The sequence below is a fragment of the Heterocephalus glaber genome, unplaced genomic scaffold, assembly GCF_053883595.1.
Source record: "Heterocephalus glaber isolate CG9 unplaced genomic scaffold, H.glaber_assembly_v1.0 deba00001773, whole genome shotgun sequence".
In the NCBI taxonomy this organism is placed as follows: domain Eukaryota; kingdom Metazoa; phylum Chordata; class Mammalia; order Rodentia; family Bathyergidae; genus Heterocephalus; species Heterocephalus glaber.
Genome location: NW_028258463.1, coordinates 11,620,528 through 11,636,703, shown reverse-complemented (window position 1 = coordinate 11,636,703; position 16,176 = coordinate 11,620,528). Strand labels below are relative to the sequence as shown.

Here is a 16,176-nt window from a genome sequence, read left to right as displayed (position 1 = left end):
AAGCTTTACTTTCCGCTTGTTAGCTTCTTCCGTCCACAACACAGCCTAAGCACCACACACCCCCGCGCCCGAGGGCTGAGGGGCGGGACCGGAAGTGACGCAAACCCGCGGTGTGAAAGGTTAGCGGAAGTACATTTTCTTCCTTTCTGCTGTAGGTCCGGTTTGGTGCAGTGGGTGAGTAGAGGCTCGGTCAGGTCTCCTAATCCGGCGCCATCCGGGATCGAGGGGTCTGCTGCCGGGTGTGTTCGGCCGCTACGTGTCCTGGGGTTTCCCAGCGGATCCTGTTCTGCGAGCAGATTCCCACGGGCGGGCTGGGCTAGGACGACAGTGAGCAGCCCAACGCTCCGGGCCTGCGCCTGGGCTTGCTCGCAGGCTGGGGGCGGCTTGGGGCCTCGCGGAGTCCTGAGCGGCCCCTTCTTACTCTGCAGAAATGGGCAAGTTCATGAAACCCGGCAAAGTGGTGCTGGTCCTGGCCGGACGCTACTCTGGACGCAAAGCCGTCATCGTGAAGGTACCGGGGCCCGGCGGGCGGCAGGCTGGGTCCGGGCCTCGATCGGGGCAGGGGCCGCGGGAGGAGGAGGGAAGACAGGCCCTGTGAGTCGAGCAGGGCTCCTGGGCCGTGCGCGGCGTGGCTCTCCCGCGGCCGAGGTCTGGAGGGGCCGGGGCTTTGTGCCTGAGGTCGGACAGGTGGTGGGAGCAGCAGCCGGGAACAGGTGAGACACAGTCGGCCGTGGTGGCACACGCCTGCCATCCCAGCACTCGGGAGGCTGAGGCAGGAGGATCTCGACGAGTACCAGGCCAGCCTGGGCTACATGGACCTTTTTTCCTCCAAAAGAAATGGTCACTGTATGCAGTATTTTAGACCCTCACTATTTGCTGTCTCCCTATGGTTTGGGGCTCTGGCCACAGAACACCACCGGTGATGCTGATGTGGGGACCCCACCTGGCCGATTCTGGTCGCTGGCGTTCGGCTGCCAGTGTCCCTGTCCTGGCGCTGCCCTCAATTCCTTAGCAGTAAGATGGGGCCAGCGGGTATGAGTTTCTAGGACCCGGTCTTTGGCTCCAGCTCCTGCCGGATGCTGGAGGGACAGTTCCTGTCCTCTTATCTGCCCCAACCCGTTCCACACTGCCTGGTGGGAGTAAACTCGGGCTCTTACTCTGGACGTCTGGCCTGGCTGCGGCCTCTTGTCTGGTGGCAGCAGTGTCTCTGAGGCCTGGGGCGCTCACACCTGTGATGCTTCCTGCCGTAGAACATCGACGATGGCACCTCCGACCGCCCCTACAGCCACGCGCTAGTGGCCGGAATTGACCGCTATCCCCGCAAAGTGACAGCCGCCATGGGCAAGAAGAAAATCGCCAAGAGGTCAAAGATCAAGTCTTTCGTGAAGGTGTATAACTACAATCACCTCATGCCCACAAGGTGAGTGTTTCTGGATCGGACAGGAGTGCTGTGTATTTCTTCGGAAAGAGATGGTCACGTTTGGCTTCCGTCCCCCTCAGCCGAGGGTCTGCTCGTCTGCCCTGCTTTCTCTTTCTCACTCGGGAGGCTGGGGCAGGAGGAGTGCTGCAAATTTGAGCCCATCCTGGGCTCTGGGGAGAGCTGGGGTGCAGCTCCGAGGTGGGCAGTGATCCAGGGTACACAGATCCTAGTGTTGGACGCTGGAAGCAAGCAGACCCTGCCCTTGTTCCTCAAGCATGCTGCTCGGGGTGTCCTGGGGCACGTGCACTGCCCCACACGGTGTGAAGAGCAGAGGCTCCCGAACCCCAAGGGCTGGGACTGCATTTATTGCTGGGCTGTGGTTGGAGAGTCTTAGCTAGAAGAGAGAGTTGGGAGATTCTCAACCGTTTGAATCCATGTGAAAAAGCATGAAAATGAGGATTTCTAAAGAATATCACCAGGACTTCGGTAAGGCACTCGATGGGTCTTTGTGGGGTCGCCCCTGGCCAGGCCAGTGTCCTCGGAGGACCTGGGTTGCATGGGGCCCCGGCTGACCCTGCCCCGCTTGTTCCCAGGTACTCTGTGGACATCCCCTTGGACAAGACTGTGGTCAACAAGGACGTCTTCAGAGACCCGGCCCTGAAGCGCAAGGCCCGCCGGGAGGCCAAGGTCAAGTTCGAGGAGAGGTAGGAGGGCGTGGGGGTGTCGGAGTGTGGGTGTCCCGGGGCGGAAAGGTCCTTCCCTTCACTGTTCTTTTCTTTTCCCTTCTAGATACAAGACAGGCAAGAACAAGTGGTTTTTCCAGAAGCTTCGGTTTTAGATGTGTTTTGTTTCCATCATTAAAAAGTTTTTTTTAAAAATGCCTATGGGTTGGGGATTTAGCTCAGTGGTTCCACCACCTGCCACGCAAGCACAAGGTCCAGAGTTTGATCCCCAGTACCCAAAACAAAAATGCCCCTGGCTGCCTGCTGCGTGTGTCCCCAGAGGAGGGCCCTCCTCCCAAGTCGGAGGGGCAGGCCAAGTGGGGAGATTAAACCTGGTTTTGTGAGCCCAGCTTCCCCTCCCGAGGTCAGGTCATCCCTGGCTTTCACCCAGGATAGCCTGGGCCACTGTACTCCTCTGTAGCCATGGCGCAGGTGGGCGATGGCAGAGGGCAAGTGGGCAGCCCTTCGCTCGGGGTCCTGGGGCAGCCTGGCCTGCCTGACCTCACTGATGGAGCCAGGGCTGGCCGCTGCCTGCCAGGGTTTCGGTCTCAGTGCACCTGGGGAGTCGGGGCTGCGCCAGGCCACAGGCAGCCTGCATGCCCTGTGCTTCATGTGACAAGTTGAACCCTGACTGAGTCCGCCTGCCCGCTACTACTCGGTGCCACGGGGCGGAGCAGGGCTCTGCACTGACTACCCCCGGGCCTGTATTAGAGGTCTGGCCGAGTTGCCGGGGGCTGGGCTTGAGCTTGGAACCCTTGTGCCTCGGCCTCCTGAGTGCTGGAGTGCTAGGCCTGCCCCGCCCTGCTACCAAAGCTTGATTTTCCAGTTGACACGTGAGGCAGAGCGGTGCTGGGCTCGGAGCACAGCTTCGAGCCCCTCAGCTGGGAGCCTCACCGTCCCGGGCGTGTTTCACCGTAGTTGACCGACTTCAGGTGCCTGTGTATCCCGGGGCCCTGGGGAGGTGTTAGAGCGAAGCCGGAAGCCGAAGCCGGAAGCCGAAGCCGGGCGCTGGCGACCCGGCTGAGAGGGGCGGGAAGGCCCCGCCCAGAGGCGGGCTCAGGGCCGGTTTCACAGAAGCGAAAGTGGAAGCGCTCGGGCCGCAGGAATCGCTGATCTGACCTGCTGCCTCCACTCTTCCTCATGGACCCCAAGCCAGCGTCAGGGACCCTCGACGCCGTGAGTGGGCAGGCGCGGGCTGGGGGGGACAGGAGCTGCGCTTTCCCTGGGGGCCCATCTGCCCGGGGCTGGGGGTCCTCTCTCCCCTGCCCTGTCTCCAAGATGAGAATTCTCATAACCTGCAAGCCTTGAGCTTGGGGATTTTTTTTTATTTGTACTGGGAATTGAATCTCAGGTCCTTGCACTTTTGCTAGGCAGGTGAGACACTACTGAGCTAAATCCCCCGGGCCTCTTGGTTTTATTTTGTTGTTTTTGAGACGGCCTCGACTCCTCCTGTCTCAGCCTCCTAGAGCTGGGATCACAGGTGTGCACCACCACGCCCTGCAGGCTGGGGATTTCTGCGTCTGGGGAAGGGACCCAGGCTTTCATCAGAGGCTCGGGCTCCAGACACCCTGCCTCGATCTCTCCTGGCAGAAGCCCACCCCATCTCAGCTCCTGGCTAAGCCAACTTCCAGGGCCTGCAGGAAGAGGGGTCTTCTCAGAAGCTAAGCCCCTCCTACTCTGCCCCTACTCAGCTGGACTCAGGATGGGTCCCCAGACCCTGACCAGCACAGCGCCTGATGCACAGTGGCCGCTCACCAATGTTGTTGAGTGAATGAATGATCTCACCCTCTCTCCAGGCTTCTCAGCGTGACCCTGCCTATCTAGCACAAATAAGGGTCTATCCTTGGAATGTTTCCTGTGTCCCTCAAGTGTCATTGGAAGCTGGGCATGGTGTCACCAGCCTGTGATCCCAGCACTCAGGAGGCTGAGGCAGGAGAATTGCCGTAATATCCAGGCCAGTGTGACTTATGTAGTGAGTTCAAGGCCAACCTGAACTACATAGCAAGACCTTGCCTCAAAACACAAAAAGTTTCAGCCAGGGATGTAGTTCAGTGGCACCACGCCTGCTTGGCAAGCACAACCAAAAAAAAATTTCAAATCACACTTTGTTCAGGTTGTGTAAGTCAGGTTGTCCGGGGAGTGTGATTGGCCCACAGATGGGAAGAGAAACTATAGAAGTGATACTATAAGAATTACTGTACGAAGGACCCCAGTTTGATCCCCAGTGCCAAAAAAAACCCCAAAAAAACAAACCAACAAGAATTATTGTACGTTTTAAATTTGGGGAAAAGAAAATTAGACTAGGGGGCCAGGGATTTAGCTCAGTGGTTCCGCCGCCTGCCTCTGCCTCGCAAGCTCAAGAACCCAAGTTCGATCCCTGGTACCAAAAAAGAAAATTAGACTAGGTAGGCCAGTTGTAGTGACACACACCTATAATCCCAGCTACGGGAGGCTGAGGCAGGAGGCCGAAAGCTTGAGAACACCCTGGGCAGTTTAGCCAAGATGTCCCTGAAAAGCAGCTGGATGTGGTAGGCCATGCTTGCAGTCCCACCACTGTGGGAGGCGGAGGCAGCGGGATCACAGATCCAAGAGTAATCAGGACAGTTTAATGACTTGGTGAGAGCCCACCTCAGAAAAAAAGCCTGGGGATGTAGCTCAGTGCAAAGGCCCTGGGTTCAATCCCCAGCACTGTTTAAGAGAAAAGTGCCGTTTGGCTTATTATGAGCATTTTTCCATGTCACTAAATATTCTTCAATAAGGTGTCTTTTAAACTGGGTGTGGCGGCACACGTGTGTGACCCAGGCACTCCGGAGGCTGAGGCAGGGATATTACCAAGACTCCAAAGCCAGCCCAGACTGTGAGAAAGACTGTCTCAAAAGGCCAGAAAACATCACATCATGTCAGCCACACTGTCCCCGGACAGTATGCATCCTTTCCCCTGTGACCCATGACTTCCTGGTGTCCTAAGAGAGGACGTGTTCCTTATCAATAGCCTAGGAGGAGCAGAGTTCAAGTTCACTCTCCACTGACTTGGCTTTCCTGCCGTTGCAGTTGGGGACACCTGTGGGTCGACCTCTGGTCCTTGCCCTCGATATGCATGCCTGTGTTGTAACTGCCAGACTCAAATGGCACCAAATTGCTAAACCTCCCTGCGGTCTGCTGCCTTCTGAGCTGGGGACCGGGGGATTAGCACACATTGCCGCGCCCTGGGAGCCGCCCCGGTCACTCGGACCGCTTTGTCTTTGGTGCTGGGATTGGAGTCCAGGCCCAGGCCCAGGGTGGCTTTCAGGTTCGCAGATGAGCCCAGCACGGGGCCTGGGTGTTCGCTTCACAGGGTTCCTGCGCTGTTTGTCCTGCTGACCCTGCTGGATTGCACTTTGTTTAGGGCTGGAACCGGGGCCTTGGGCATGCTTCGCCAGGCCTCTGCCACTGAGCTGGACCCCAGCCCAGGCTGATCTCTTTAGCTCTTGCAGTACTGGACTTCGAACCCAGGGCCTTTGCACCGGCCCCGCCCACCCCTTTTTTCTTCAGAGACAGGGTCAGGGTCTCTCTAAGTCACTACGTTGTCCAGGCTGGTCTTCATCTTGCCACCCTCCTGCCTCAGCCTCCCAACTGTCTTAAACACCACATCTGACCTGGGGTGCAGCTCAGTGGCGGGCTGCGCAATTGGCATTTGTGAGGCCCTGAGTTCTACTCCTAGCACCAAAACCTGAAGCAGAACAAAAGAAAAACACCACATCTTTCACCTCGTTTCTTTCCAGGGATCTTCTCTAGTTTATCCATTTCCTGTTGATACCAAGTTGAAACTTTCTGCTTAAACCTTTTCTTAAGAAATATTTTTTGTGGGAGCCCGAGATGTTTCTCCATGGTGAGCACTCGCCCAGATCCTCTCTGGCAGTGGAAAAAAAAATCTCAGAAATTAGATTCTCAAACACAGTATACAGTGAGACCAAGATTTAAAGGGAAAGGAACATAAGCATGAGGTCCCGAGTTTGATCCACAGTACCAAAAAAACAACCTAGCCATCTTTGGCTTTGCTTTACTTTACCTTGCTTTTCTCTTTTGGTTTTTTTGAGACAGGGTCTCACTGTGCAGCCCAGGCTGGCCTCGAACTCGTGGCAGTCCTCCTGCCTCAGCTTCTCAGTGCTGGGATCATAGGTGTGCACCACCATGCCCAGCGCTCACACAGGTTTTCAGCACCCTCTGTGACATGCTCCAGCCCTTTCATTTGTTTACTTCATTCGTTCAGCACACATTTTCTGAACACCCCTGTGAGCCAGGGACACTCTGGACCCTGGGGACATGGAGGGAACCGGGGTGGAGTCCTGTCTGTCTGGCAGCCCCTGGTGTCGGAGGGGACCCCGTTTGGCAGCTTCCGGGCTGCAGCTGCGAGGCCTCTGCCAGCCCCGGTGTACCGGTGTACCTTCGGACAGAGCTGGGACTGTTCCTGCCTGCGCCGTTGGTGGTGTCCCTGGTCCAGCTCCAGGTCACGGCAGCTGAGGCCACTTGGTAAAAGTGGCAGACAAGGGACAAGCTGGGGACAGGGAAGGGCCTCCCACTCTGAGCCAGCTTCGTCCCCAGGAAGCCCTGGCCGGCAGGGTGGGGCCCAAGGCGAGCAGTGTTGGACCTGTGAGGTAGGTGGAGACACATCTGCCTCTAGGCTGGCAGAGAATCCAGTGGCACCATCTATATAAAAGGCTTAGCTCAGCCTGCAGTGGTGGCAACGTGCCCATGGCCCTGCTACTTGGGAGGCTGAGGCAGGAGGATTACAGAGTCAAGCCCAGCCTGGGCCAATCAGCAATTCAGCAGGGCCTTGTCTCAGAATACCCCTCACCAGGACCTAGCTCAGGACCTCGTGCTTGCCACGCATGGTGCCACTGAGCTAGATCTCTAGCCCTCAATTTAAAAAAACGATTGCTTTAATAAATTATATTTTGGGGCCGGGGATTTAGCTCAGTGGTTTCGCCGCCTGCTGCACAAACACAAGGACCCAAGTTTGATCCCCAGTACCTAACAAATAAACTAATTAATAAATTTTATTTTACCCCATCCCCCCCCCCGAAGCCCCCAATCTTTTTGTTTTTTGAGACAGAGTCTCACTATGTATGTAGTCCAGGCTGGTCTTGAACTCTGTGTAGCCCAGAGTGGCTTGAAATACATGGCAATCCTCCTGCCTCAGCCTCCCGAGGGTGAGTGCTGAGATGACAGGGGTGCGCCACCATGCCCAGCCCCCAAAATAAAAAAATTGTAAAGGGCCAAAGATGTAGTCAAGCAGTAGAGCACTTGCCTGACACGCCTGAGGCACGTGGTTCATTACCCAGTACCACACACAAGCAGAAAAGGACGAGCCTGGCAGTCAGCAGATGCTAGCAAGCGCAAGGCCTGGGGTTCCATCCCCCAAATTCAGGGCCCAGTGGTGCACACTGTGATCCCAGCTACTTGGGAGGCTGAGTCAGGAGAATTACAAAGTGTAAGGCCAGCCTGGGCAATTCAGCATGACTCTGTCTCAAAATAGAAAGTTAAAGAAAGGGGCGGGGACGCGGCTCAGGCAGCGCACCCACTGTGGTCCAGGCAGCTCCGACGTCCCCTGCCAGCCCTACTGGCCTCCCCACTGTGGTAACGGGGTCCCGACTCCCCCTGCCCCTCGGCCACCATGGCGCTGGGCCCTGCCTGGGTCCTTCTGCTGCCCAGTCAGGTCTGTTAGTGCCGTTGCTTGTTTGTTTTGCTCTTGCAGCCCTGGAAGTGACCCAGAGCCTTCACACTGAGCTACATCCCCAGTCTCTTTTTATTTTATTTTATTTTATTTTATTTTTTGGTACCGGTGATCGAACTCAGGCCCTTGTGCTTTTGAGGCAAGCAGCGGAACCACTGAGCTAAATCCCTGGCCCTCCAGCCTCTTTTTAAATTTTAAAACAGGGTCTCGGGCCAGGGATTAATTCAGTGGCACCACACCTGCCTCCCCGGTATCAAAAAATAAATAAAATAAAATAAAAAATAAAACAAGGTCTCTCTAAATTGCCCAGGCTGGGCTTGACTTTGAGATTCGCCTGCCTCAGCCTCCCAGAGTGCTAGAATTCCAGGCTGGAGGCGCCACACTTGGCTTCTGAGTTTGTTGAACTCTGGCTCTACAGTGAAGCAGCCGTGGCTGCGTAGGGCACTTCCAGCCTCCCATGAGCCTCTGGAGGAGGACACCATGCCCGGTGGACAGAGCCAGGCCCACCCCAGGCGGAGGGGCGGCTGGGCCTCATCTTCCCAGCCCCACCTGCCCACTTGCCCTCCCACAGGCCGTCTGTGCCCTCCTGGAGGACCAGGCCAGGCTGAAGAGGAGGCTGCAGGAGCTCCAGCAGCTGCACAAGGAGGCCAGGGACACCCCCAAACTTAAGGTCAGGCGAGAGGGCTGGGCCTGGTGGAAGAGCGGGTGTTTCCTGGGGGGGCTGCCGTTGCCTGCTCCTCTGGCCCTCCCAACCCCAGCTGGCTCATCTAGAAAGTGGCTCCTCCTGGGCCGGGCCAGCCAGGTCCTGTGTGTGGTGGTGAGGTGCACTCAACCCACACAGGAGGCCCTGGGATCCCTCCCCAGCAAAGAAGAGGCCAGGTGTGGTGGTGCACACCTGTCATCCAGCACTCGGGAGGTTGAAGCAGGAGGAACGCTGTGAGTTCCAGGGCAGCCTGGGCTGCACAGTGAGACCCTGGCTCGGAAAAGCCAAAGTACACAGAATAGCAGCTGCATCATCAGCTTGTCAACCGTGTGCGGTGGGGCCCAGCCTGAATCGTGCACACGTCGTCCGCACGGGCTGCCTGAGCGGCCGGATTGGGCCCCTTCTGTCAACCCCGGAAGCCAGAAGCCGACACCAGCCCCCACCCCACCCGCCCACAGGTCCCGTTCCCAGTGCCCGAGGTCCCGCTGGAGTTCCGGGGCCGCACTGAGCAGGGCCGGGAAGCGGCCGGGTCCTCGGTCTCCCAGCTGCGCATCTGCTGTCCTCTCCCGGGAGGCTCTGTCCTGGTGACCTTCGATGACCCCAAAGGTGGGCTGGGGGACCGTGGGGGGCCCGGGATGGGGGGCCCGGCACTGACCCCGCCCACCCCACAGTGGCCGAGCAGGTGCTGCAGCGGGAGCTGCACCAGGTGAACCTGGAGGAGTGTCGCCTGCGGGTGCGCGTGCGGCCGCTGGAGCTGCCCATGGTGACCGCCGTGCAGGTGTCCAGCGGGGCGCGCAGGGAGCGCGTGCTGGTGAGCGGGCTGCCGGTGGGGCTGGCCCTGCCCGAGGACACGCTGCTGGACAAGCTCGAGCTATTCTTCAGCAAGGCCCGGCATGGCGGCGGCGACGTGGACACCCGTGAGCTGCTGCAGGGCGGCGCCGCGCTGGGCTTCGCCGACGAGGGGGGTGAGGCCCGTGTTGGGGGCCGGGGGGCTGAGGCGGGAAGGGGGAGGCTCCGTGCCGATCGCCCGCGCTGTCCCGGCAGTGGCCCAGCGCCTGTGTCAGGTCGGCCAGTTCCAGGTGCCCCTGGGTGGGCAGCAGGTGCCCCTGAGAGTCACCCCCTACATGAGCGGGGACATCCAGAAGGCTGAGGTGAGCACCCTCCTCTGCCGATTGCCCCGCTCCCCTGTCCTCCTCCCGTGCACTGTCCTGCCTCAGCCTCCCCCTGAGGCTCCAATCCCTCCGCAGATCCAGTGGCAGGCCGTGCCCCGCTCGGTGCTGGTACTGGGTGTCCCCGACGTCCTGGACGGCCCAGAGCTGCGAGACATCCTGGAAGTCCACTTCCAGAAGCCCACCTGCGGCGGTGGAGAGGTGGCGGCGGTGGCCGTGGTGCCCCCTGGACAGCGGGGCCTGGCCGTGTTCACTTCGGCCTCGGGCAGGGGGCGGGAGCAGTAAACCACCCTTATCTATCGCAGGCTGGGGTCCTGCCTGTCTCATTCCGGGGCACCTGGGCACCTGCTTGCGTGCCGCTGGGTGTGGCTGGAAAGCGCCCCGGGCAGTGGGGAAGTGACACCCAGAAGTGGCCGGCTGGGTTTGGCTTTTTATTGACACAAACACAATGGCAGCTGTGCCTGAGAGGGGCAGGCACACCCCACGCGAGGCCACCCGTCTGCTTCCCTGCCCTCCTAGTGTGGGGGCCGCAGCCCAGGCCCTTGGCTCCCCATGCCTCTGCTCACCATCTCCCACCCCGCAAGGGAACCTGTCCTGCCTCCCCCTCGGGCTGCGCTGTCCCCAGCTGAGACCCCCCTGCCTCTTCCTCCTCCCAGGCTGCTTCAGGGGCCTTTGGGGCAGCTGTGGGAACGGGCCCAGCCCTGGGACTGGACGGGGAAGGCACTAGGGCGGGGCGGAGCGGGCTGGACCCCGCCCAGCACAGGTTTCCGGTGTGAGCGCAGTCGCAAGGCCTCAGTGGCAGGGCGCTGGGAGCCTGGGCTCAGGGCGGAGCAAGAGGGGGGCGCACCCCGAAGAGGCGGAGGTGGACCGAGTCAGGGTTAAGCAGCTGGGGTCGGACGGGCGGGAGGGACGGGGTCATGCTGGACTCACTCAGGGAGCGGCTGGCAGGGAGGGCAAGGCAGAGGGCACAGGGCAGGCGGGGTTGAACCTTGGCACGAAAGCAGCAGGCACGGGAGCAGCAGCCTCCTGCCCGCCCTGCCCCTTGGCAGGGCCTGGACACCCAGTGCTCGCTTCCCAGCCCGCGTGGGCCAGCAGGGCCACAGAGCAGCAGGCAGGGGCCAGCGACAGGCAGGCCCACAAGCCGCACTAGTTCTCCTGGGGCCCGGGCACCAGGACCACCTTGCCCACGTTCTTCTTCTCCTGCAGCTGTTTCATGGCGTCGGCCACCTGGGGAGGAAGAGGAGCCCTTGCTCCCGGTGCCCACCGGCCCCACAGCTGTGCCCCAGGAGTCCCAAGAGAAAGATTGTCTTCTGTGTAGCACTGAGGCTTGAACCCAGGGCCTTCGCACCGGAACTACAGCCCCAGCCGCTTTTATTTTTATGTATTTTTTTTTGCGGTACTGGGGATCAAACTCAGGACCTTGCACTTGCGAGGCAGGCGCCGTGCCACTGAGCTAAATCCCCGGCCCCCAGCCCCTTTTATTTTTAATTTTGAGACAGGGTCTCAGTTGACCAAGCTGAATTTGATCTTGGACCCTCCTGCCTCAGCCTCCCAGAACAGTGGGACTGAGAAGCCCTCTGGAGAGCCCAGGCCTCCTGGCCGTACCCGCACACCCACCTTCTCGAAGGGCCAGACGGAGTCGATGTGGGGCTTGATGTGGCCCTGGCTGTACAGGGCCACCAGGCGGGCCACCACGCCACGGAGCAGCTCCGTGTCCTCCTCCAGCGCGCCCAGGTAGAAGCCGCACACGGCGCGGTTGGACTGCAGCAGCTGCTGGGCCGTGACGCTGAACTGGTTCCACCACGTGCGGGCCATGGCCACCAGGTTCCGCTTGGGGCCCGTCAGCATGTTAGCCACCCCTGTGGGTCCGGGACGAGGTGGCCGCCTGTGAGCCGGGCTTCACATGCTTATCTGCCCCCGCCGTTACCCTCCGGGGTACTAGGAGTGACAGGCAGGGTGGTCCCAACACTGGCTGTCTCAGAAATTCCCTTCATCTTCACGTTTACTTCATTTTAAGTTTAATTTTTGTTGGTCCACGTTTGCAGTATGTAGTAACTATATTGACCACAAGGAGTTGGTGCATGTGTGTAACACATCTTAATTTATTTTTGAGACAAGGTTTTGCTAGGTAGTTGAGGCTGGTCTTAAACTTACAGCAATCCTCCTGCCTCAGCCTCCTGGGTGCTGGGATTACAGGTGTGCATCACCACACCTGGCCTCAGATCTTAGTTGATTTTTTTTTGGTACCGGGGATCGAACTTGGGTCCTTGCACTTGCACAGCAGGCGGCGAAACCACTGAGCTAAATCCCCAGCCTAGATCTTAGTTTTTATGTCCCCCCAATTTACTTTTTGTGTAAAGCAGCTTTTTGTTCTTTGAGACAAGGTCTCACTGACTCTGTAGTTCAGGCTGGTCTTGGACTCACTGTATAGCCCAGGCTGGCCTCAAACTTGCAGTGATCCTCCTGCCTCAGCCTCCCAAGTGCTGGGATCACAGGTGTGCACCCCCTCACCGGGTTTGAAGCAGCTTTCTGAATGGAAATCCAGCTCTCCCAGGGTGGGACAGGAAGGCAGCTGGCCGGTGTTGCACCCACAATGGTCCCCAGCAGCAGCACGGGGGACCCGGATATACGCAGAGCCACAGAGGACTCCCCAGGAGGCAGCCACTGAATCCACTGCCGCTACCCGGGGCTGCTCTGGGCCCTGAGCCTCTACCCAGATCCCCACCCCCTCGCCCGCTCACCGTAGGAGACGACCTTGCCCAGGGGTCTGAGGAGGCCGTAGCCCTTGGCGGTGTCTGACCCGCCCAGAGGGTCCATGACGATGTCCACTCCTGTCAGAGGGGGAGCAGAGACAGCGTGAGGATCGGCGCGGGGGGGGGGGCTCCTCCTGTCCTGTGCCGGCCCCGCCCACCTTTGGGGGAGATCTTCCTGATCTCGGCCGCATAGTCTGCAGTGTGGTAGTCGATGGGGTGGGCGACCCCGTTCTTCTGCAGCACCTCGTGCTTGCTGGCCGAGGCCGTCCCAAACACGGTCACGTTCTCCACTGTTCGGCACAGCTGCAGGGCGGCCATGCCCACACCGCCTGCAGCAAGACATCCACAGAAGGAGCCTGGCAACCCCTGGGCACAGCTCTCTCCTGGCCTCCGGGGACCGTGCTCATCTGGGACCCAGGTCCCTGCATTTCCATGACTGAGACTGACCGGGGGAGGGTGGCCAGAGAGGAGAGGGTGTGGGCCAGGGCTGGTTGCTAAGGACACCAGGCTGGACCTGGAGCCGCGTTACCACAGCAACCCTCCTGCAGAGGCCTCTGGGCACCCCAGGCCCAGGCAGCCTGGCGTTGCCATGGCAACGAGCCAGCCAGGCTGCTGGAGGGAAAGCCGGGCGGGGCCAGGGAGAACAGGGAAGGGCCCTCACCTGCAGCCATGTGCACCAGGACGCTGTGGCCAGGCCTCAGGTTACCGAAGTCGAAGAGGACCATGTAGGCTGTCAGGTAGTTGACCAGCAGGGCCGAAGCCTCTTCAAAGGTCATGGCCTCGGGCATGAGGAAGGTGTGGGTGGCGGGGACTGTGGCCTCCTCCTGCCACATGCCCCACCTCGTCAGCACCATCACCCGGTCCCCCACCTGGAAGAGGGAAGAAGGGGGCCAGGCAGTCACCCCCCCCAACTTCGCTCCCCATGCCCAGGCATCTTCCGGAGGACGGGGAGCAGAAGCAGCAGTCCTGGGCAGGCCCATAACAGCCACCAGCAAGAGCTTGGCTTCCCGGAGAGCTTACTGAGGGCCAGCCCTACCCAAGTGCCTTACACAGCCCTGAATCACTGGGCATGGTAGCGGATTCCTGTGATCGCAATACTGGGAGGCTGAGGCAGGAGGAATGACGTGAGGTCAAAGGCCAGCCTGGGCTACATAGCAAGACCCTGCCTCAGAAAAACAAAAAAGCCAGGCACGGTGACACATTCCTGTAATACCAGCACTCAGGAGGCTGAGGCAGGAGGATTGCTGCAAGTTCGAGGCCAGCCTGGGCTACACAGTGAGAGTCTTTCTCAAAAAAAAGTTAATCTTTCCACCAGCTCTGAGGTAGATCCTACCCTTATGTTCAGCTGTATAAGATCACTGATCTCAAGAAGCTACGGTTAGGCCTGAGTGCAGGTGGTGAAAGGGAGCAAACTGCCTGTGTTACAGAAATGCCCTCCACCAACAGCCAGCAGTGTGACTGCAGGCAAACAAATTATCTTGTTTAGGTTTGTTTTTTTGGTACCAGGGATCAACTGACGACCTTGTGCTTTTCGAGGCAGGCGCCGGAAGCACTGAGCTAAATCCCCAGCCCCAAACAAATTATCTAACCAGTTTTCTTATCTGCAAAGCACGAGAGTACTAAGGCTCAAGTGGAAAAAACCGACCGACGACTTCCAGCCCCAGCAAGTAGGAAAGGCCGCCGAGTGGCAAAGGCACACGAGGCACAGGACCTCAAGCTGGGTATGGCCGGGTCACCAGCACTGGACCCTGAAAACCTTCACCTGGTAACCCGGTGGGCGGGGCTGCACCCCAACCCAGCCACTAGGAATCACACTTCCCCTCAGCCTCGGAGGGAGGAGTGGAGGTAACAGGTCCCCAGGCTGGCACCCAGTCAGGGAGGCCCGGGCAGGTTAGGGCCAGCACGAGGGGGCACACAGCCCAGGCCGGTCCTACTCCAGCCAGGGAGGAAGGGGAGGCTCGCGGTCCTCCTACCTACACTGCGCCCTCTCGCGTCCCCCAGCCCCCCTCAGGTGACAGCGTGAGCCTGTCTGGCAGCCTACTGCAGCTGCACACCGGGCCCTCCCCAGGCAGACAACGGGGAAGCGGGGCCGGTCTGCTCTTACATCAGAGCCTTGGGATTTCCTGTATTTACCCTGCGGAAACGTGAGGGGAGGTGGTGGCGCCGCTGGGCACCCAGAACTGTGCCTCCCTGCCCAGCATTCCTCTCCCGAGTGGGTGACCAAGGAGTGCGGACGGTAGGTCCAGAGGTGGACTCGGGGAGACGCCTCTGAGGAGGAGGGGCAGCTGTGCAGTAACTCCAAGTGGCCCCCAGCTCACCCTGAACCCCTGGACACGTGACTCGCAGAGGCTGCACCCAGGGCTCTCAGAAAGTTGATCACTGGGAGGTGTCTGGTGTCCGGTCCTGGCCGAGATGAGTGATAAGGGAGGAGAAAGGGACTGGCAGAGCTGGGCCAACCTGCTCAGGCACCCTCCCTACCTAGCCTCGGGTTCGAGGCCAGGGTCCCCGGAGGAGGCTGAGGTCCACCCGGAAGGGCCCGGCCAGCAGGGTCTGTGCAGCTGAGTCACGGTGGGCGGGGGCCACGCAGTCACGGGAGACAAAGATCCCCCCCCCCCCGTGATGGGTGGGTTCCGCCCACGCGGCTGCATGTGACTCGGGTTTGGCAGGGCCCCGCCCAGCCCCGAGGACACGGCCGTCACCCAGGCTCACTGAATACCCCTGGGTGTCCGGAGGGCCGGGGTTCAGGGTTCTGGGGTGTGCTGACGGGGAATGGGGGTGGGTGCGCGGGTCACTGCGCGCATGCGCGTGGGTGTCTTATTGTCCCTCCCTCCCCCTACCGCTTTAGGGCGGTGGCCGCGACTCGGAGTGGTCGGGGACGGGGCCATCACTGTCCTCCCCCCAAAATAATACCATTCTCCAAGAACCCCGAAATCGCAGTTCCAGCGAGGGCTCAGCTCCCGGTCAGAGCCTTGGTTCGCTTTGCTCGGGGCCTTGCGTTCCAGCCCCGGCGCCACAAAACACAGAAAAACAAACCTGGGCGTGGTGGGCACGCCAGTACCAGCACTGGGAGGCTGAGCCAGGAGGATCTCAAGCTGATGCCCAGCCAGGGTACCTAGTGACTTAGTGAGACCCTGTCTCCGAGGAAAATACGCTGTGGGTCGTGGCTCCGAGCGAGGGCCCGCGGTTCCCCCCGCCCCGCGGCCACTCCCCGGGCTCACCTTGCGGTCGGCCACGCCCTCGCCCACGGCCACCACCTCGCCCGCGCCCTCGATGCCCGGGGTGACCGGCAGCGGCGGCAGGCGGTCGTTCAGGCCCTGGCGCGCGAACAGGTCGGAGAAGTTGAGGCCGCAGGCGCGCACGCGCAGGCTCAGCTGGCCCGGCCCGGGCGCGGGGGTCGCGGCCGGCCGCCGCTGCAGCTTCACCTTGTCGTAGCCGCCGAAGCCGGTGAGCAGCAGGCAGCGCAGCGTGGGCGCGGCCGCCTCGGCCGGCGCGGGCTTCGGCGCCGGGTCCTCCGCGGGCGCCGCCTCCTCGGCCGCCGCCGCCGCCGTTGCCAGCCCCGCGGCCGCCTCGGCTCCGTCTCCCTCGGTGGACATGGCTGGACTCGCGACGCGCGCTCGGCCGCACCAGGGTGCCGCTGCGGAGGGCCGGGCGGCGGGCGCGCAGCGGACTCGGGGGCGGGCACGGGGCGGGGCGGCT

At 60.6% G+C, this 16,176-nt stretch overlaps 3 protein-coding genes across 9 annotated transcripts; 2 read left to right on the top strand and 1 right to left on the bottom strand.

The window, feature by feature from the left end:
* Positions 1-68: 68 nt before the first annotated feature.
* On the top strand, positions 69-2,300 carry Rpl27 (ribosomal protein L27). Of its 2 annotated transcripts, none has more exons than XM_004859289.3 (5): positions 69-174; positions 429-511; positions 1,251-1,420; positions 2,014-2,124; positions 2,210-2,300. In XM_004859289.3, the coding sequence occupies exons 2-5, from the start codon at positions 431-433 to the stop codon at positions 2,256-2,258; spliced, it is 411 nt and encodes a 136-aa protein (XP_004859346.1). In that variant the 5' UTR covers positions 69-174; positions 429-430; the 3' UTR covers positions 2,259-2,300. The 2 variants fall into 2 exon arrangements, with proteins under 2 accessions (XP_004859346.1, XP_004859347.1); XM_004859290.4 differs by having other exon boundaries at positions 150-239.
* A 180-nt stretch (positions 2,301-2,480) lies between these two features.
* Positions 2,481-10,031, top strand: Ifi35 (interferon induced protein 35). 6 transcript variants are annotated; one of them, XM_021240258.2, is made up of 6 exons: positions 2,481-3,318; positions 8,427-8,525; positions 9,017-9,164; positions 9,230-9,475; positions 9,603-9,709; positions 9,806-10,031. In XM_021240258.2, exons 1-6 carry the CDS (start codon positions 3,283-3,285, stop codon positions 10,010-10,012), a joined length of 843 nt encoding a protein of 280 aa, XP_021095917.1. In that variant the 5' UTR covers positions 2,481-3,282; the 3' UTR covers positions 10,013-10,031. The 6 variants fall into 6 exon arrangements, with proteins under 6 accessions (XP_021095917.1, XP_012933197.1, XP_087058520.1 ...); XM_013077743.3 differs by having other exon boundaries at positions 9,230-9,523; XM_087202394.1 differs by lacking the exon at positions 8,427-8,525 and having other exon boundaries at positions 9,230-9,523.
* Positions 10,032-10,145: 114 nt separating this feature from the next.
* On the bottom strand, positions 10,146-16,145 carry Vat1 (vesicle amine transport 1). The gene is made up of 6 exons (XM_021240251.2): positions 15,699-16,145; positions 13,142-13,349; positions 12,639-12,809; positions 12,469-12,558; positions 11,345-11,586; positions 10,146-10,954 (listed from the first exon to the last, which is right to left on the bottom strand). The coding sequence occupies exons 1-6, from the start codon at positions 16,071-16,073 to the stop codon at positions 10,874-10,876; spliced, it is 1,167 nt and encodes a 388-aa protein (XP_021095910.2). The 5' UTR covers positions 16,074-16,145; the 3' UTR covers positions 10,146-10,873.
* Between the last annotated feature and the right edge of the window lie 31 nt (positions 16,146-16,176).